Below are 20,878 nucleotides of genomic sequence, written 5' to 3'. Positions count from 1 at the left end.
ATTGTGTGGTGCCGATGGGTTGGCTGCTGAAGGCATCTGTGCCCACCATAACAGTGCTCCCGTGAAACTCAGTATGTTGCTAGGCCTAATAGAAGGCTGTGATTTTCTGTATATACTGCAACACAGTTATTGTTGTATTAAATAGCACAGGCAAACAGGTTGAAGTCCCACAAGAAGATTCAAAAAAATACAGTAAGGAAAAGAAAAAGGGATAAAAGTATGAAAAAAAAAAACAATTAAAAAACACCCATTCCGCCCCTCCCTCATACAAAAGAAGGGGAAGGGGTTGAGGTTGAGCAACATTATTTTTTTTGTTAGTTCCTGGGGTCAGTTGGCTTTCTTTATCGCCTCTCATTGGGGGACACAGGAACCATGGGTGTATGCTGCTGCCACTAGGAGGCTGACACTATGCAAATAAAAAAGTTAGCTCCTCCTCTGCAGTGTACACCCCACTGACTGGCATTATACTCTTCAGTTTAGCTTAGTGTCAGTATGAGGTGGACACGGGTCTTTCATTAGACCCTTATCTACCTCAATGTGCGTCGTTTTTTTACAGGTTTCCTTGCAGGGATACAGGGTGAGCAGTCACACCTGTAGTCCCACAATACGGACTATGAGTACGGCGTGTACTGCCACCCCGTATCCTCATAGATCCCTCTCCAGGACCAAGATCCTAGCACACAAGCGTGCTCAGAAGTCCGGTCCTGGTTCCGTCCCCCACCCACTCGCCCACCAGAGCCTGTCGGTCGGCGGAGACGAGGACGTCTATTAGCCCCTGGACGTCTCACCCCCATTTAAGGTTAGTACCGGCGTGGGATGTTTTTAGGTGAGTATTCTCCCCCTTCCCATCCCAGATCTTTGATAGGGGGGGTTCTTGTTTGGGGCTCCCTGTCGACTGCTTTCCTGGCCATCGTCTGTATCTTCCACGATGGCGCGGCCGATATTCCTTCTCTCAGCGGGGCAGCCCTGCAGGCGGTCGCGCCGCTTCTCGCTGCGGCGCATTGTGCTGGCGCCGCAGGAGGTTGTTATCTGCGGCCCCTTCTGCGACGCAGCCCTGCAGGCGGTCGCGCCGCTTCTCGCTGCGGCGCATTGTTCTGGCGCCGCAGGAGGTTATCTGCGGCCCCTTCTGCGACGCAGCCCTGCAGGCGGTCGCGCCGTTTTCCCCTGCGGCGCATCGCCCTGGCGCCGCAGGAGGGTGTTTTTTCTGCGGCGTCCTTCAGCGGCGCAGCCTAGCAGGCCGCGGCTCCTGCGGCTCAGCCTTCCTCTCGCCGCATTGTTCCGGCGCGCTATTTCGGCGCCGCGGCTTCTTTTCTCGGCCACCGATGCCTAATTTAGGCCCCGGCTTCTGCCGGGGCCTACTTCCGGTTTTTCGGCCTCTCCATTTCCGCTCCTGCAGGCGGGCTTTTTCCCACCCGACATTCTGCGCCCTGCCCACCGGCGCCTCTGCGTCTGGCTCCACCCCCCCTTCCTCGTGGGTCTTTCGGCCGGTCTGCACCGCTTCTCAATCCTGGCCAGAGCAGCAGCAGCCTCGCAGTGCCTCACACAGCGCGCCACGCTCCTTCACTCGTCTTCTGTGGCTCAGCATCGCAGAATCAGCTCCTCAGGGAAGTTCTCCGCGAGGACAAGTGGGACATCTTCCAGGACCGGGTCCGTGAGTAGCTGCACTGCAGACTGACACCCTTCTCTGCCCCTCTGTCCACTAACCCACTGGCATCTTCAGGGATCTCTCAAAATGTCTTCTAAAGGGGGCCGCTCTCGTCCCCCTACTTCTTCATCTTCTGTCTTAGTCACGTACTTTGCATGTTCGTCCTGTAACAGCAAACTTTCCTCAGGTCAGTCCTCCCCGCTGTGTCAGTCCTGCAGCAACCCGATTGTTCCCACTGCCCAGGATCCCCCGGCTGTTCCGCCCGAGAGTGATCCCCCCCATCCCAGGCTGGGCCGCCTCTCTGTCCCAATCGGTGGCCGATTTAACACGAGTATCTCAAACCTTGGTGTCCGCGCTGGATCGGTTACCCCTGCAGACCCCTGCCGTGGCCAGCGGGTCGCAGGAACCGCCACCCGAGACCTCCTTGCCAAGCTACAAAAGGTCCAGACAGGAACGTCGATCTGAGTCCTCTTCGCGTTCCATCTCGCTGCCCGGCCCTCCCCCGCGGTTGGTGTCGCACCGATCCTCCTCCCCTGAGTCAAGCGAGGCTTTATCTGATGCGCCCTCAGAGGAGATTTCGGAGCTGGATCCTAGACAAATCGCCACCATGAGTGAGTCGGTCCAAAACCTCATTCGGGCTATAAACCAAACCTGTGGCATTATGGATCCCTCTACGGAACCCGCAGATCAGGCGGTTTCGTTTAGACGGGCCAAACCACCTTCAAAATTTTTCGCTCCTCATCCTGAATTCGAGGAAATCTTGGCCAGAGAGAGAATCCGACCAGACGTTTTCAGAGGGGAAAACGCCTGGGGGTGTTCTATCCTTTTTCACCAGAACTTACCGCCAATTGGACGGTCTCCCCCTCGGTGGATCCCCCTGTTTCCAGGCTGTCCACCAACACGGTGCTTCCACTGTCCGGCGGAGCATCTCTGAAGGATTCTAACGACAGAGTTATAGAATCCTTCGCGAAATCTGCCTTCGAAGCGGCTTCAGCAGCGCTATGTCCAGCTTTTGCTTCCACTTGGGCTTCAAAATCCATCTCAAAATGGGCCAAGGATCTACGGCGAGGTATCCTGGACGGGGCTCCTCCCGCGCAATTAGCTGAACTTGCCAACCAGATTTCCCACGCTGGTGAATACCTGGTTTCCGCCTCCCTGGATGTCGCGTCTTGTGCGGCTCAGGCTTCCAGCAATGCCGTTGCCATCCGCCGGACCGTTTGGCTCAAGGCCTGGCAGGCGGACTTGTCCTCCAAAAAGTCCCTCACTAGTCTGCCCTTCCAGGGCTCTCGTCTCTTTGGTTCCCAGCTGGACCAGATCATTAAGGACGCCACTGGGGGCACAAGTTCCCTTCTCCCCCAGGCTAAACCTCGTCGCCCTCCTCCTAGACGGCAGTTTCGCTCGTTTCGGCCTTTTCGTCGCTTCGCTGCATCAAACTCTTTTTCCCAGCAGCAACAGAGGCCACAGGCACGTCAAGAGAAGAAGGCGGTGTCCTTCAGGCCCACTCCGTCCTGGCGTCCTCGCTATTCCCAGGGTAGATCATCCAGGCCCAGGACTGGAAGATCCACTTCCGCATGACTCTTGGCAAGACTCCAGCCCAACTCCCAGGTTGGGGGGCCGTCTTCTCCGTTTCAGGGACGTCTGGATTTCCGCAGTAGAGGATGCATGGGTCAGGGAAGTTGTATCCTCGGGATACAAAATAGAGTTCGCCTCCCGACCCAGAGATCGTTTCTTCCAATCTCGTCCTCCAAAAGATCCCGCTCTGGTTCCGGGCTTCTTCGCAGCCATCGCTTCTCTGCTCAGATCCGGGGTAATCGTTCCCGTCCCAGAAAAGGAACGGTACACGGGTTTCTACTCGAACCTCTTTGTGGTACCGAAAAAAGACGGCAAGGTTCGTCCCATTCTGGACCTCAAATTGCTGAACAGGAGGGTTCGCCTGAGACACTTCAGGATGGAATCCCTTCGTTCAGTAATTGCTTCCATGGAGGCTCAGGAATTTCTATGCTCTATAGATATCCAGGACGCCTACCTACATGTTCCAATATTTCCCGGACATCACCGTTTCCTGCGCTTCACAGTGCAACAAGATCATTTTCAGTTCGTCGCCCTGCCGTTCGGTCTCGCAACCGCGCCAAGGGTGTTCACGAAAATCATGGCGGCGCTGATGGCCATTTTGAGAGTCAGAGGCTTGGTCCTGTTTCCATACCTCGACGACATCCTCATCAAGGCTCCGTCCTTTGCTCAGGCCCACGAAAGCTTGTCCATTGTTCTCGACACCTTATCCCGTTTCGGATGGCTGGTCAACCGGAAGAAGTCCTGCCTTATTCCTTCTCAGCGCATCATCTTTCTGGGCATGCTCTTCGACACTCGTCAGTCCAGAGTCTTCCTTCCCAAGGACAAGAGATCCACCCTTTGTCGGGACATACTCTTGCTCCAGGGTCCTCGGCCTCCCTCCCTCAGATCGGCCATGAAGGTTCTAGGGAGGATGGTAGCTACCTTGGAAGCGATTCCCTTCGCCCCAATTCCATTCTGGACCCCTTCAGCAAGCCATTCTGTCTCAGTGGGACAGGTCGGTCTTCTCCCTGGATCGGCCGATCAGACTCTCCATTCGGATCAAGCGGTCTCTCAACTGGTGGCTGACGTCTCCTCTCATCTCCCAGGGCAGGTCCTTCCTTCCGGTTCACTGGCAGGTGGTGACAACGGATGCCAGCCTGATCGGCTGGGGTGCGGTTTTTCGCCACCTGATGGTTCAGGGCCGTTGGTCGCCGCAGGAGTCTGCTCTGCCAATCAACGTCCTCGAAATTCGGGCCATCTTTCTGTCCCTCCGCCATTGGGAAAGGATCCTCAGGGGCCTTCCAGTCCGGATCCAGACGGACAACGCCACGGCTGTGGCATATGTCAACCATCAGGGGGGGACTCTGAGCTACTTGGCCCTTGCCGAGGTATCCAAGATCCTCCTTTGGGCAGAGGCAACGGTTCCGGTGATATCCGCGGTGCATATCCCCGGCGTGGAAAACTGGGCCGCCGACTTCCTCAGCCGCGAGGGTCTCGCGGCAGGGGAATGGTCCCTGCATCCGGAGGTCTTCCATCAGATTTGTCTTCGATGGGGAACTCCGGATGTGGATCTCACAGCGTCTCGAATCAACAGGAAGGTTCCGCAATTCGTCTCCAGGTCACGCGATCCTCTCGCAGTGGGCGTCGATGCTCTGGCCATTCCTTGGTCACAGTTCAAGCTGCCCTACCTGTTCCCACCCCTTCCATTACTGCCCAAACCGTTGAAGAAGATCAAAGCAGAAGGGGTGCCGGTCATCCTGATCGCCCCGGATTGGCCCAGGAGAGCTTGGTTTGCGGAGCTCGTCAACCTTCTCGCGGACGCTCCCTGGCGCCTTCCAGACAGGCCCGATCTGCTGTCCCAGGGTCCGATCTGCCACCCGAATTCTCGGTCGCTCAGTTTAACGGCGTGGCTGTTGAGACCGCGGTTCTAAGAGCGTCCGGCCTTTCGGACCGGGTGATTCACACCATGATTCAGGCTCGGAAGCCTTCGTCTTCCAGGATCTACTACCGCACCTGGAAGGCCTACTTCCGTTGGTGCGAGTCCAACCGCGTTCCGCCTATGGTTTTTTCCCTGCCTTCTCCTTTGGCCTTCCTTCAGGCAGGGCTGGATTCGGGCCTGGCTCTTAGTTCCCTGAAGGGCCAGGTCTCTGCGCTTTCCATCCTCTTTCAGAAGTCCTTGGCCTCTCGGCCACAGGTTAAGACCTTCTTTCAGGGGGTAGCCCACGCCGTCCCGCCGTACAGGGCCCCTGTGGAGGCATGGGACCTAAACCTAGTGCTGGACGTTTTGAAGGTTTCTCCCTTTGAGCCTCTTAGGGAGATTCCTCTATCAGTTTTATCTTGGAAGGTGGCCTTTCTGGTGGCCATCACGTCCATTTGCCGCGTTTCCGAGCTGGCGGCACTGTCTTGCCGCCCCCCGTTTTTGGTCATTCACCAGGACAAGGTGGTTTTCCGACCCCCACCTTCTTTTCTTCCTAAGGTGGTTTCCACCTTCCACCTCAACGAGGACATCGTTCTACCTTCCTTTTGTCCAGCTCCGACTCATCCTCTGGAGCGATCGTTGAACAAGCTAGACCTCGTCAGGGCAGTGAGGATTTATCTGGACAGAACATCCTCTTTCCGGAAGACGGATTCTTTTTTCGTCATTCCTGATGGCACGCGCAGAGGCCAGCCGGCTTCTAAAGCGACTATTGCTCGATGGATCAGAATGGCAATTTTGGAGGCTTACCGGGTCAAGAACAGAGTGCCCCCTCCTGGGATTAAGGCTCACTCTACCCGGGCAGTTGGCGCCTCCTGGGCGGTGCACCACAGGGCTTCCGCCCTACAGCTTTGCAAAGCGGCAACTTGGTCTTCCATCCACACGTTCGCCAAATTTTACAAGGTCCATACCTATGCATCGGCGGACGCCAGCCTAGGCAGAAGGATCCTGCAGGCGACAGTGGTGAGTCCTCTGACCTGATGGAAGTCTGTTTTTTTCCCGCCCTTGGGACTGCTTTGGGACGTCCCATGGTTCCTGTGTCCCCCAATGAGAGGCGATAAAGAAAACAGGATTTTTGGTTGCTTACCGTAAAATCTGTTTCTTGAAGCCTCCATTGGGGGACACAGCTCCCTCCCAATGTTTTCTGTTGTTATCTGTTCTATGACTGTTCTCACGTTACAGTTCTCAAGTTTGTGGTTATGGTTTTTCAACCTTGTTTCATTATCTCCTACTGCTTTCTCACTAACTGAAGAGTATAATGCCAGTCGGTGGGGTGTACACTGCAGAGGAGGAGCTAACTTTTTTATTTGCATAGTGTCAGCCTCCTAGTGGCAGCAGCATACACCCATGGTTGCTGTGTCCCCCAATGGAGGCTTCAAGAAACAGATTTTACGGTAAGCAACCAAAAATCCTGTTTTTAGAACCAACAGGTCAGGCTTAACCATAATATAGGAAAACTAAAATATTATTTCAACAGTGTTCTTTATACAAATTATATATAGGTACCACATTTTAATCTCACCAGTGTTGTCTTTCTGGATTATTGTTCTTTGTAACTCTTCAACTTTGCTCATCAGACGTTGATATTGTTCTTCTGCAAGCTGCAAATCATTGCCTAATGAAACCAGGCTGCTGCTTTTAGCTTCTAAGCTGTTCTGAAGATCGGCCATTGCTCTCTCTAGATCGGTACATGACTTCTTCAGGGTCACAACTTCTGAACTTAGATTCTCCTGCTTCTGCTGACTGGCCAGGCTGTGCTCAACTTCTGCTTGAAGTCTGGTGCTTACAGCTGCTAGCTGGGCCTGAAGTTCAATCTTTTCCTTAAGTGCCTGTATTACAGATGCACAAATCATACAGTTCAATTAGTAATATTGTTCCATTTCATTTTGTCACAGACAGAAAACCGATTTCTGTTCTTTAATTACAGATTTGTATAAACAACTCATTCAATTATCTTTTTTACAGAAGAGCATAAAAATGGTTACATATTTATAGCGTTTAGTATCCAAGAAGTATCGTTTTTCCTTGCGGAGATTGACATGCTAAGCATGCCGAGATGAGGAGACTTAGGCTATGTTCACACATAGCGTCCTGTCCCTGCGCGTTCTCCCGCAGCGGATTTGATAAATCTGCAGGGCAAACCCGCTGCGGTTATCCCTGCCGATTTATCGAGGCTTGTCCTGCGGGTTCCGCTGTGGGATTTACTCCTACTATTGATGCTGCATATGCAGCAATATGCAGCATCAATAGTAATGTTAAAAATAATAAAATCATGATATACTCACCCTCTGACGTCCTGATCTCCTCGGCGCTGCACGCGGCGGTCCAGTTCCAAAGATGCTGTGCGAGAAGGACCTTCGTGACGTCACGGTCATGTGACCGCGACGTCACCGCAGGTCCTGGTCGCATAGCAAACCTGAGACCGGACGGCCGCGTGCAGCGCTGAGACTTCAGAGGTGAGTATATCATGATTTTTTATTTTAATTTTTTTTTTTTTTTACTCAAATATGGTTCCCGGGGTCTGGAGGAGAGTCTCCTCTCCTCCACCCCGGGTACCACCCGCACATTATCCGCTTACTTCCCGCATGGTGGGCACAGCCCCATGCGGGAAGTAAGCGGATCAATGCATTTCTATGGGTGCAGGATCGCTGCGATTCTGCACAAAGAAGTGACATGCTGCGGGTTGTAAAGCGCTGCGTTCCCGCTCGGTTTTTCCCGCAGCATGTGCACAGCGTTTGCGGTTTCCATAGGGTTTACATGTTACTGTAAACGCTATGGAAACTGCTGCGGACCCGCAGCGGCAAAATTGCCGCGGTTCTGCGGTAAAAACCGCAACGTGTGCACATAGCCTAAAAGCCGCAATGCTCCTCTGGGAAATATGCTAATTATGCAAATTGTTTCTTCAGTGAGAAAGAGAACTAGAACTCTAGTGCCACCTATTGGAAGGTAGCAGTCCTACAAGTCAATGTCAAAGGGTCGACATAGACTTGTAGGATTGCTACCTTCCAATAAGTGGAACTAGAGTTCTAGTTGTCTTCCTCTCTCAAGAGACAATTTGAATAATTAGATTTTAGTATAAATTTCACACATATTAAAGACCAATTTATACTAGAAGAAAAATGAAGCATGTGAATATGCCGCGCTATGTAAGAGCAGCATAGCCTTCCCATCTCGGAGGCACATATATACTTCTATGACGAGAAATGACAGATATGCTTTCATTTTTACAGAATTTTCATTTGTAGTGACAACAGTGTTTAAAGAGAATAAAATTAAAAAACACTTTTCACCTGGCTGGCATCTGCTGATAGAGTCTCCAGCTGTCCCTCCAATCTCATCTTTTCCTTGAGGACCTGAAGTAGTTCATCATGGGTGCCAGCAATGGAGCTCTCCATAGAAATACTGCACGTAAAATATAAACAGACAACAAATCATTGTTAAAATGAGTCTGTCAGTCAATTGATGCTATCCAGACCATAGGCCGCATGAATTAGAGCCTGGCTGCAGGCATGTTTTTCTCATAGTCAGCTGTACACTATAGGGAGATTAGTCCAATGTAATCTCCAGGTGGAGTCTGAATGCAGGTCTCTCACTATACAAACACCACATTCCCTCTATAAAAAGCTATCCAGGGATGGCACCAGACTAATATTGTGTCTTGCTATAGTCTCTAGCCAGCTTATCAGAAATGTTGGAGGTTTTCAGAAATAAAAAAAAACATACCTGGCTGCAGTCGTGCAGCCAGGTTCCGATTCAGTGGTTTGTCAAGTGTGAATCCACCGATAGGTCATGTAACAGATACAGGTTCATAATAGCAATATTAATAATAATAATAAAACAAAAATAAACTAAACACTGCTCTAAAGTGGCAAACTGGCCTAAGTTCAAAATTAGCAAGCAGGTCTAACATGATGAAACATGCACACAGTTAGGATTCCGCTCTGTCACACAATTAGCATACTCACAGTCACTTGTCAACCACTTACTCTTCTGCTACTCTCAAAGAAAAACTTAATTTACATAAAGGTTCTGATATTAGATTTTGAATAGCAGAGAGAGAAAAGTGATGTTATCTGGTAGTTATTATTGGTTTTCAAAACCCTTTAGCATGATTGGGAAGTCAAACACTTACCTGCTCGATATACTGTCTCTCCGACTTCTAGGTTCCCCATTCCCTTCTGCGACCTGAGCATGTTGTTCTGCAGCAGCTGCTTGTAGAACATCTCTGAGTGATGGGAACTGTCCGACATCTTCTGCAGGTATGCTCTGACCGTTAACAATGTATTCTTCTTCCCGCCTCGGAGACACAGCACTCAGATAAACACCTTGTCCAGCAGACACACTGCTATAAGTAGAGCTATCACTTTCATTTCCATCTTGCCTTATGTTCAAATCACTTCCATCAAACTCAGAACTGTTGTCAGCAAAATAACCGATACTCTCAGGTCGATGTCCTCCTTCAACATTGATCTCCGATACTACAGATGTATTACTCCCTCTGTTGGGCTGTAGAGATCCAGGAGAAGAATCTGAATACCCTACACTGGCACTGTTTGTTTCTGACGATTCTTTGCGGTAATCTGCCAGTGAACGGATCTTACTGGAAGACTTTGAGGATTTAGATGACCTTTTCTCTTTGGAAGACGAAGGAAGTCCAAGACTGCCCAGTTTAGGTCCTCGTGGGACACTTGTGCGTAAGAAGGAATACTCCTTAGTCATTGCCACAGTGTTAGCCCGAGGAAGATTATCCGGATTAAACATAAGTTCAGGATCCAACGTGCTCGATGGCCGATTTTTAGGAGTTGATTGGCTAGACTACAAGAAAATATAAATAGATTAAAGACGATTATTGGATGCACTTTTTTCCATGCGGCAATCATCTGAATGTCCAACCTGTATGGGGACACGTGATCATTACTATAATCATTCATCCTAATACAGTTTTTGAACATTTACGACATCACAACACTTAGCATGTGGGGATGACCTGCAAACCTAGAATTCCCATGAACGTTTGTTCGGCTGAACATCTCATATAAATGTTACATTTTACAGTTGGTGAATAATCTACCTTAATCCCCATAAACAATTTACTTTTTGCGGTTTCATTTTTTCCCCCCTTTTTCAAGGAGTCCTCACTTTTTTTTTTATTTTTCCCATAAACCTAGAGGAGAGATATGAAGACTTTTTTTTTGCAGGACAAGTTGTTCTGAATGACACCATTTGTTTTTACCATACAGAGTAGGGGTCTCCAACTGTGGCTCACGAGCCACGTGTGACTCCCGGACTCATGATGTGTGCTTTCCAGCTGTCAGCTTGGAGTATTAGCTTTGAGGAGTAGATGTCCAGATGATGGCATTTCTTAGAAGTCCAGCACAGAGGAGCAGATCTGGATACTCATACACTGGGGGGAAGAGGGGGAATGGCAAGATGGTTGATGGAACAATACTTTAAGGGGCTAAAGTTGGCACTGCTGGATTTAAGTATACAAAATCTGTTGATTCCAAGATCAGTTGATTAAAATATACTTTTGTTCATGGCACAACCCCTTTAATTTTTTTTTTTTTTTAAATATAACTTCAGAGAACTATAACATTTTTGTTTTTCCATCAATATAGCTGTGTGAGGGCTTGTTATTTTTGCACGTAGAGCCGTTTATATTTATACAATTTTGGGCTAGATACTTTTTTTATTTTGCAGTGATGCAGCATCCCAAAATTGCCAATCAGACATTTCTATTTTTTCTCTCTTTACAGCATTTACCAATAGGATTACTTAATTTTATATCTTGACAGATCAGCGCTGAGATCTCATCTCCTGAGATCTTGGTGCCAAGATCTCCATCACCTCACCTCCATTTCCGTAGAGTGGTTAGACAGTGCTCACATCTCCCCCCCCTCCCCCATCAGTGCCAGATCCAAAACTGCTGGTATCTGTCCTGCAAAATCAAAAGGTTGGCTGCTTTATCAGACTAGTTCTCCTTATCACTGCTCACTTTCCCCGTGAACTGTTCAGTCCTCTGCTTCAAAGGCCATGTTATCTCTACATGTAAATATAGCGATAACAACCACTGTCATTCCTGAATGTGCCACAGTAACACATTAGGTCTTCAAAAAAATGCTGCTCAACCATTACTGTCGCTCAAGGAGGAGCATTTGCAACATGCAGCTATGAACCCTGCAAACCTAAACTTCAATGACTAAACGACATGTTTTTCAATTTTATTGGTTAATGTCATTTTTACCTTTTAATATTATTTCGTTAACAATTCCTAAAATATTTGCAGGGTCATTTGTTTATATAGACATAATTCCTACTGTATTCAAAACTGCAAGCACAAAAAATGTAAAGGATAAAAATATAGTTTTTATCTAAATAGCTCTGCAGCCTTTGTAAATTTGGTAATAGTCCTGGCAAATTAATATTCAAATTGTATTTCATACGTTCATTAATAGTTTCAGCTGTTGACTTTGTGCTCACCCGTTCCTGTTGGCGCTTGACTCTGTACTGTTTTAACTGTTCCTCTAAGCGACGCCTGGCTTGCAAACGTATTTGCTCCTCTCGCTCAAGCGGAAGAGGAGCCTCACTGGAGGCTAAAGAGAAGACATGCATTGGAAAATTAGAAAAAGAATGTGAGAACACCTAGTTAGAGGGAATCTGTCACCCCCAAAATCGAGGGTGAGGTAAGGCCACCGGCATCAGGGGCTTATCTACAGCATTCTGGAATGCTGTAGATAAGCCCCTGATGTATCCTAAAAGAGGTTATATTATACTCACCCAGGGGCGTTCCCGCTTCTGGTCCGGCGCCTCCTATCTTCATATGATGACATCCTCTTCTTGTCTTCACGCTGCGGCTTCGGTGCAGGTGTACTTTATCTGCCCTGTTGAGGTCAGAGCAAAGTACTACAGTGCGCAGGCGCTGGGCCTCTCTGACCTTTCCCGCTGCCTGCGCACTGCAGTACTTTGCTCTGCCATCAACAGGGCAGACAAAGTACGCCGGAACCGGAGCCTGAAGACAAGAAGAGGACGTCATCAGATGAAGATGGGAGGCCCATCGGACCGGACAGCGACGCCCATCGGACCGGACCAGCAGCGGGAACGCCCCTGGGTGAGTATAATATAACCTTTTTTTCTCATCTTTTAGGATACATCGGGGGCTTATCTACAGCATTACAGAATGCCCCTGATGCCGGTGGGCTTACCTCACCCTCAATTTTGGGGGTGACAGATTCCCTTTAATAATAATAAACAAAAATAACAAAAACCCAACGTTACATCTGCTTGTGATCTAGTGTGGGTCATTACAAGTGGCCAGCATGTGATCCTATCACTGCTTTGTTGTGTCAGTGAGTATAGCATGAGTCTGCTGAGGCCACTAACTCTAGAAGTCACGTGGTGGTACATCTGATCACAGGCAGGTTGTAAAAGTCAGCGCTCAGAAGTATATGCATAGGTTTGGAGGGGGATTGAAGATATTAGAAATTTTTACTTGGTTTGGGTAGGGTGGGGGAGTTACACTTCATTCATTGCTTCTCTTTTTTATAGTCTTTTCCCCTATAAATGGGCAATGAAACAAGCTTGGCATGCAAGATGAGCGAAAAAATGCAGGCAAATAATGAGTCTCCACAGATATTTATATGCATCTTGCTATTATATATTACTGAACGGAACCAGATATGTCCAAAAACACAATTTATGTGCAGATCTAGGGTTCTGCTGGTAAACAGCGTTAAACTACTGCCTGGTTACCTTACTGGAAGTGTCGCTACAGGGAGAAAATTAACTTATATCCTCAATGCAGCAGCTTGCTTTCAGTCACAGGGATGCTGCAGAGCGCGGTTACAGTCACCGCTTACTACCCAGAAAGTTCTACTTTAGTCTCTCCCCAGCACTTTGTCTGCTGTGCAGCATGTGCGAGTGCAGGGCAGGCTGACAATCAAACTCCAGGGGAGTGATTACAGTTGCGCTCAATGTAGGGAATGGAGACTATAACCATTCTTTGCACAGTCCTGTACGACTGAAAGCGAGCGGCTAAAGGGAAAATACCATTTCATTTTCTTCCCATAGCTGCTCATCCAGCAAGGCAGCCAGGCAGGATTTTAATGTCATTTACCTGCAGATTAACCCTATATCTGCCGGAATATAGCAGTTTTGGACATGACAGATTCCCTTAAACACATTTCATTTTTTGGATACATTCATTTGTCAGCTATGTTGAACATGAATTTGCGAAACTATTTTCTCTATGTAAACATAAAATGTCAATTTACCTTTAGTACCAGATTAAATAATAAGGAACTAAATGTATAATTATTAATATTACGGTACTTCATTTATAACTAAAGTCAATCCAATAATTGGACAGGGCTGTGGAGCTCAGGTGAGGGGATTCATATGTTTGGATTCAGCAAAATATATGTTTTTAGATAGTTTCAATATTCATACTAGCTTTTCTGCTCTGTTACTAGCATCCTCTCTTTTGTAAAGTTGGTGAATCAAGTGCTTTGTATACATTATGGAACACCTTTCTATACATGACTTGATAAAATAGTGCAGTTTACTTATCTGAATATGATATCTCCTTAAACTTTATATTCACAAAAGTAGAAGGCTCTATTTACCAAGTTCAGTTTTTACAGGATCCATGAAGGATATGTTATGAATCCATTAACAAAATTTGACCAAATTCTAAAGCCCTGCTACATGGGCAAATAATAGACCAAATAACCGATTTTAAGAATACTCATTTCGGCCTGTACAAACATAGCAGTTATTGGCTACCAAACAAACAAAATGCTTGTTCGTTGGCTGATTGGACCGTTCATTTGGGTCTAAGCATTATTGATAGTGGCTCGGCTGTATATCTCCCATGTCATAATAGGCTGCTGACAGTAAGTAAACTGTATGGTGACCCAATCATTTGATCCTTCTACATTTGGCATAAGCCTATATAAAAGGGTCTTAAGTAAATTGCAACTTGTGCAAAGCTATGCAAAACACTATAAAGCAGCATTTTCTGTTATGTCAGCACAATCTAATGCAATATACTAAAAGAGAAAACATTAAGGCTATGTGCACACGTTTAGGAATTTGTGTTTTTTTCGCTATAAAAATGCGATAAAACCACACAAAAAAACGCATACATTAAGCATCCTATTAGAATGTAATCCGCATTTTTTTGGCACATGCTGCTTTTTCCGCGGCGGAATCGCGTTCCGGAAAAAAACGCAGCATGTTCATTAAAGTGCGGAATCACGGCGATTCCGTACACATAGGAATGCATTGATCCGCTTACGTCCCGCATGTGGCTATGCCCACCATGCGGGAAGTAAGCGGATCATGTGCGGTTGGTACCCAGGGTGGAGGAAAGGAGACTCTCCTCAAAGCCCTGGGTACCATATAATTGTTAAAAAAAGAATTAAAATAATAAATAGTGATATTCTCACCTTCCGGCGTTCCCTGACAGCCTTTCCCGCTCCTCGCGACGCTCCCGCTCCCAGTGATGCTTTGTGAAAATGACCTGTGACGACGTGCGGTATCGCGAGACCGTACGTCATCTGGGGTCATGCCGCAAAGCATTACTGGGACCGGAGCATCGTGAGGAGCGAGAAAGGCTGTCAGGGAACGCCGGAAGTTGAGAATATCACGATTTATTATTTTTTAAATTATTTTTAACATTCTATCTTATTACTATTGATGCTGCATAGGCAGCATCAATAGTAAAAAGTTAGTGTTTGATAAGTGTGACCATGTTTGACAAGTGTCACCAACCTGTCAATCAGTTTTCCAAGCGATGCTACAGATCCTTTGGAAAACGCTAGCATTCTGCAAGCTAATTACGCTTGCAAAATGCTAGTGTTTAGCGGGAATATGCATGCCAATTCCGCATGTGATATACCCACGGCAGGAGTTGCGGAATGGCTGTGGAAATTTCCGCGGCAATTCTGCAACATAAGTGCACACGTCAGGATTATTTGCAGAAATTTCCTGAACAAAACCAGACTTTTTCCGCAGGAAATCCGCATGCGTTTTTTGAGCGGTTTTTTTTTGTGCGGATTTTTTGCGTTTATTTCCGGAGCTTCACAATGCATTAAATAGCGGGAAATCCGCAAAATTAATGAACATGCTGCATTTTTTTTCGCGATGCCTTTTTTTTGCGGAAAAAAATGCAACATATGCACAAAAATTGCGGATTGCATTCTATTAATAGGATGCTTAATGGATGCGGGGTTTTTTTGCGGTTTTTTTTTTTCCACGTTTTTATAGCGAAAAAACGGAGAAAAAACTTGAAAAATCCGGAACGTGTGCACACAGCCTAAAGGGGTTTTTCCCACAAACAAAAGTTCATTTTATTCACTAGATCTTGTAATAATAATAATAAGTTCTACAATTGGATGTGATTAAATAAAATGCTCCTGTGCTGAGATAATCTTATAACTGTGTCCCTGCTGTGCACTCTGTAATGGCTAATCTGACCGTGCAAGAACACGGTCTGATCATACCACATATCTTGGGCAGGGGAGGAAGGAGTATACAGATGGGACAGCACAAGATGACAGCTGATTGTTTTTGTGAGGCAAAACATTTCCCTGCCTGTTTTTAACCCCTTCACGACATGAGCCATTGCATCTCCTCCTTTGGTGCAGGCTCCGATGCCTGCATCTTTTCCGGCATATCACAGCTGTTTTGATCAGATGACATGTGCCCTTAATGGCTGCGGGTGGAATCGCAATCCACCCACGGCTATTAACATGTTAAATGCCGCTGTCAATCTCTAACAGCGGCATTTAACATGCACACGCCGGAAACACTTCATAAACCACACCCATCGGCACCCCTGTTACATGATTGCAGGGAGCCGATGGGTTGACCTGACAACCCATAGTCTGCAGCGGAACACGGTGGTTGTCATAGCCAATATGCTATGAGCGCCCATCCCATTCGCACCATTGCTTTGCAGCTCTGGGGGCCTGGGTTGAAATCCCACCAAGGACAACATCGGCAAGGAGTTTGTATATTCTCCCTGCGTTTGCATGGGTTTCCTCCGGGTACTCCGGTTTCCTCCCAAACTCCAAAACTCGCTAAAAATAAGCCCTCACTCATCTCCAGGTCCTGAAAAATGGAGACACTACGGTTCTCTGAAAATGGCACCATTTAAAAAAAAAAAAAATGATAAACAATTTTTTTTTCACCACCTAAATAAAAAAAGAACCTATACATATTTGGTATCTACAAACTCATAATGACCTGGAAAATCATAATGGCAGGTCAGTTTTAGCATTTTAGGTGAACATGGTAAAAAATAAACCCAACAATCAATTGTGGAGTTTCACTAGTTTTGCAGTTTCAACGCACTTGCAATATTTTCCCCGTTTTCCAATATAGGATATGGTAAAATCAATGGTGTGGTTTAAAAGTACAACTCGGCCCGCAAAAAACAATCCTAATACAGCCATATTGACGGATGTTGTAATGTCTGTATACTCCTTACTCCTTCCTTACCTCCCCAGTAGTTGTGGTATGATCAGACCATGTTCCTGTACGGGGCCATTACACAGTACACAGCAGGGGCACATTTATAAGATTATCTCAGCACAAGAACATTTTATTTAAACACATCCAATTGTGGAAATTATTTTTAATCCAAGATCTAGTGAATAATATGAACTTTTGCTTGTGGGACAACCCCTTTAAGGAGTGCGTCTCACGTGTTTGCTTTTGTTTCATCCCCGTTATTTGCTAGTAAATAGATTAAAAAACTGAAAGCTGCCAATGGCATAGTTCCCACTGTGACACTGAACAGTAGCCGGTCGTGCCAGAGTTTGTGGCGACACGCTTCATGGAAACAAGTAATGGTAACGACTAATCATCAATTTCTTCATACAGTCTCATGGATGAATGACACTGGTCAGTGGTTTCTAGTGTTAAACTTAATGCGAATATGCTACTTTCTATATGTCCAAGTAGTTAATTACTTGCTAGATTAAAATAACAGGTCAATAATTCGTGTAAGTTTTTGGAACTTCATTTTAGTATAACATCACCACATGCAGAATTTGTAAGAAAGTTGAACGGTGCAAGGCAATAAATGGAATGCTCTCTAGAAAATGTGCTTACACAGGTCAGTTTCCTGCATATGAAGGCTTAGCTTCAGCGACTGCAAAGCTTCTTTTCTAAGAACTAGGCCCTCAGTACTAGTCTCCGATATGAGGTCATTGAAACCAGCCACACCTGGGTGTGCTGCTGTACTGCAGGAGCCGATGGCCGAGGACGGAGGATGCTCGGAGCAATGTGGTTGAGGCCCATTCTGACACAAGGCTACAGATCGCGGCTCCATACTGCCCCCTAGTTTTGGCAGATTTTCTGAATGCATACCTGTCATAGAAAGAAATGATACAGTTAGATTAAATGTCTTAATATAAAATAACAGAATGAACAACACAAGTCCATGCCCAAAGATCCAAGAGTGGTGGCTTGACTAATGTTTTTTTCTTCTAAAATATGTCTGACCTGTTCACACGGGGAAGCACATGCAGCTTGGGACAGTATGAAGTAGAAATATGACTTTTTTACTTGACGGACAGTCACATGAACTGCAGCAAATCAAAAACTTTTGATATATTAAAGTATAGTCAGTAGGAAAGTAACATTTATATTTTAGCTAAGAAAAGGTTTTACTGCAATCTTTCTAAAAAAAAATGCAACATTTGCACTAGAAATGCGGAATACACTGTAAATAATAGGAGGCATATGTAAGCGTTTTTTTTCGCGTTTTTATAGCGAAAAAATGCGAAAAATACTGAACGTGTGCACATGGCCTCATAATCAGTGGGTGTCTCAGGAGACACCTGGAACCTAAAGGTACCTTCACACATAACGATATCGTTAACGATATCGTTGGTTTTTGTGACGTAGCAACGATATCGTTAAGGAAATCGTTATGTGTGACAGCGACCAACTATCAGGCCCCTGCTGGGAGATCGTTGGTCGCTGAACAAAGTCCAGAACTTTATTTCGTCGCTGGATCTCCCGTGGACATCGCTGGATCGGCGTGTGTGACACCGATCCAGCGATGTCTTCACTGGTAACCAGGGTAAAAATCGGGTAACTAAGCGCAGGGCCGCGCTTAGTAACCCGATGTTTACCCTGGATACCAGCGTGAAAGTAAAAAAAAAAAAAAAAACAGTACATACTTACCTACCGCTGTCTATCCCCGGCGCTGTGCTTCTCTGCACTCCTCCTGTACTGGCTGTGAGCGTCGGTCAGCCGGAAAGCAGAGCGGTGACGTCACCGCTCTGCTTTCTGGCCGCTGTGCTCACAGCCAGTACAGGAGGAGTGCAGAGAAGCTGAGCGCCGGGGATAGACCGCGGTAGGTAAGTATGTAGTGTTTGTTTTTTTTACTTTCACGCTGGTAACCAGGGTAAACATCGGGTTACTAAGCGCGGCCCTGCGCTTAGTTACCCGATGTTTACCCTGGTTACCGGCATCGTTGGTCGCTGGAGAGCGGTCTGTGTGACAGCTCTCCAGCGACCAAACAGCGACGCTGCAGCGATCCGGATCGTTGTCGGTATCGCTGCAGCGTCGCTAAAGGTACCGTCACACTAAGCGACGCTGCAGCAATACCGACAACGATCCGGATCGCTGCAGCGTCGCTGTTTGGTCGCTGGAGAGCTGTCACACAGACAGCTCTCCAGCGACCAACGATCCCGAGGTCCCCGGTAACCAGGGTAAACATCGGGTAACTAAGCGCAGGGCCGCGCTTAGTAACCCGATGTTTACCCTGGTTACCAGCGTGAAAGTAAAAAAAACAAACACTACATACTTACCTACCGCTGTCTGTCCACGGCACTCTGCTTCTCTGGTCTGGCTGTGAGCGCCGGGCAGCCGGAAAGCAGAGCGGTGACGTCACCGCTCTGCTTTCCGGCCTGCGCTTAGTAACCCGATGTTTACCCTGGTTACCAGCGAAGACATCGCTGAATCGGTGTCACACACGCCGATTCAGCAATGTCTGCAGGGAGTCCAGCGACGAAACAAAGTTCTGGACTTTCTTCCCCGACCAGCGACAGCACAGCAGGGGCCTGATCGCTGCTGCCTGTCACACTGGACGATATCGCTAGCGAGGACGCTGCAACGTCACGGATCGCTAGCGATATCGTCTAGTGTGACGGTACCTTTAATGTGAAGGGGCCTTAACGCATAGATAGGTGCTAAGTCTTGATCTTGGACCTAATATAGGAAGAAAGACATTGTACACATTCTGATTGTGAAGACGTCTGCTGTGTGGCTCAGCCTGGCAGTAACGCACACCTGCCTAGTGCCAACACTAATGTGGAAATATACAGTATAAGAACCAACACACGCCTCAGATGGGAGAGTTCTCCCAAACCTCATTTTTAATACATTTAAAATGAATGACAATTTTGCACATAGTTCTGTATTTACAGCTGTAACACAGACATCTTTTTCTCCAGGTAAAAAAGCTACAAACAAAACCTGTGTAGCTCGAGAAGGTGGACCTCTGTTCCTGCTGATGATGGGGGCAGTAGTGGCACGTCAGTCCTGCTGATGTTAAAGGAGGTAGGTGGTAGCACACTGTAACTGCTGATGATGAAGACACTAGTAGCACGTCAATCCTGCTGATGATAAAGGAGGTAGGTGGTAGCACACTGTCCCTGCTGATGATGGGGGCAGTAGTGGCACGTCAGTCCTGCTGATGATAAAGGAGGTAGGTGGTAGCACACTGTCCCTGCTGATGATGGGGGCAGTAATGGCACGTCAGTCCTGCTGATGACAGGGGTGGAGAGGTAGCACATCATTCCTGCTCAAAGGCAAACAAATACAGAATAGAGCCTTTTGTTCATAAACAGTATATGGGCCCTTTTTAGTCTAATAGCCCATCATAGTGCAGAATTCCACTTTAATTGGAGGTGGAAAAGGACTCCTTTACCTCTTAGGTCCCTGCACAGGTAGCAAGAATGGTATATTTTCCCTGTTCCTGCCAATGACACAGGAGAGGGGGGAGTAGAAAAGGGACATATTGTTCCTGTTGATGACAGGGTGGGGTGGGTTAGTTGGGGCACATTGAACCTGCTGAGGATGCTGAAGTGTGTAGCGGAACATTGCTCTCTCTGCACAAATCAACTATTGATTGTCAATGTGAGCACAGGAAATGGAAGTGCTTTTTGTCTGTTGGTCATGGAGCAGCTCTGGATGAGCTAGTATGGGGCAGTGAGCAGAACTATAGTCCAGCCCCTCGGATACTGTGCATGCCCAGGAGCTGATCTATAGTAATAAATAGGACTAGAGAATCAGCAGGGATCAGGAGCTACTTCACATGCACCAGAATGTGCACTCCTGAGATTCCAGCCAGCTCACAAGGTTATACGTAATGTTGTAACTGTGCATGTTAGTCCACCACTCCAGGCCAGCAGTAATGGCCACCATCCTAGGCAACGAGCTAGATAAATGATGAGAATCATGCAAGCTAGAAAGCTTTCTGCTACAAGCTGCAGAACTTATAAAAAAAAAAGAATAAGGCCGGAGCCACACTCAGCGTAGGGAAATACGGTGATTTCACAGGCGTAATACGCCGAAATGATCCCAAAACAGTATGGCATCCGTACAGCGAGCACGGTTTGCAAAATGGACATAGAATGGATCCATGGGCTCAAATTTTCGAGAAAACATTTATACAGTATATATTATAT

The 20,878-nt window shown here is 47.1% G+C and overlaps 1 protein-coding gene across 2 annotated transcripts in view; it reads right to left on the bottom strand.

Annotated features, from left to right (window-relative positions):
- GOLGA3 (golgin A3) overlaps nucleotides 1-20,878 on the bottom strand; it is a 74,569-nt gene that overhangs the window by 28,856 nt on the left and 24,835 nt on the right. Inside the window, exons 3-7 of one of the 2 annotated variants that reach the window (XM_069756097.1) lie at nucleotides 17,289-17,546; nucleotides 11,652-11,764; nucleotides 9,304-9,986; nucleotides 8,462-8,573; nucleotides 6,694-7,000 (exon numbers count right to left, since the gene is read on the bottom strand). In XM_069756097.1, the coding sequence (XP_069612198.1) occupies nucleotides 6,694-7,000; nucleotides 8,462-8,573; nucleotides 9,304-9,986; nucleotides 11,652-11,764; nucleotides 17,289-17,546 (1,473 nt within the window). The remainder of the gene's footprint in view (nucleotides 1-6,693; nucleotides 7,001-8,461; nucleotides 8,574-9,303; nucleotides 9,987-11,651; nucleotides 11,765-17,288; nucleotides 17,547-20,878) is intronic. The other variant, XM_069756098.1, reaches the window with a different exon arrangement.

This window comes from Ranitomeya imitator, chromosome 1, assembly GCF_032444005.1.
Source record: "Ranitomeya imitator isolate aRanImi1 chromosome 1, aRanImi1.pri, whole genome shotgun sequence".
In the NCBI taxonomy this organism is placed as follows: domain Eukaryota; kingdom Metazoa; phylum Chordata; class Amphibia; order Anura; family Dendrobatidae; genus Ranitomeya; species Ranitomeya imitator.
The sequence above is the reverse complement of the archived record's forward strand: the minus strand, read 5'-3'. Positions and strand labels throughout refer to the sequence as shown.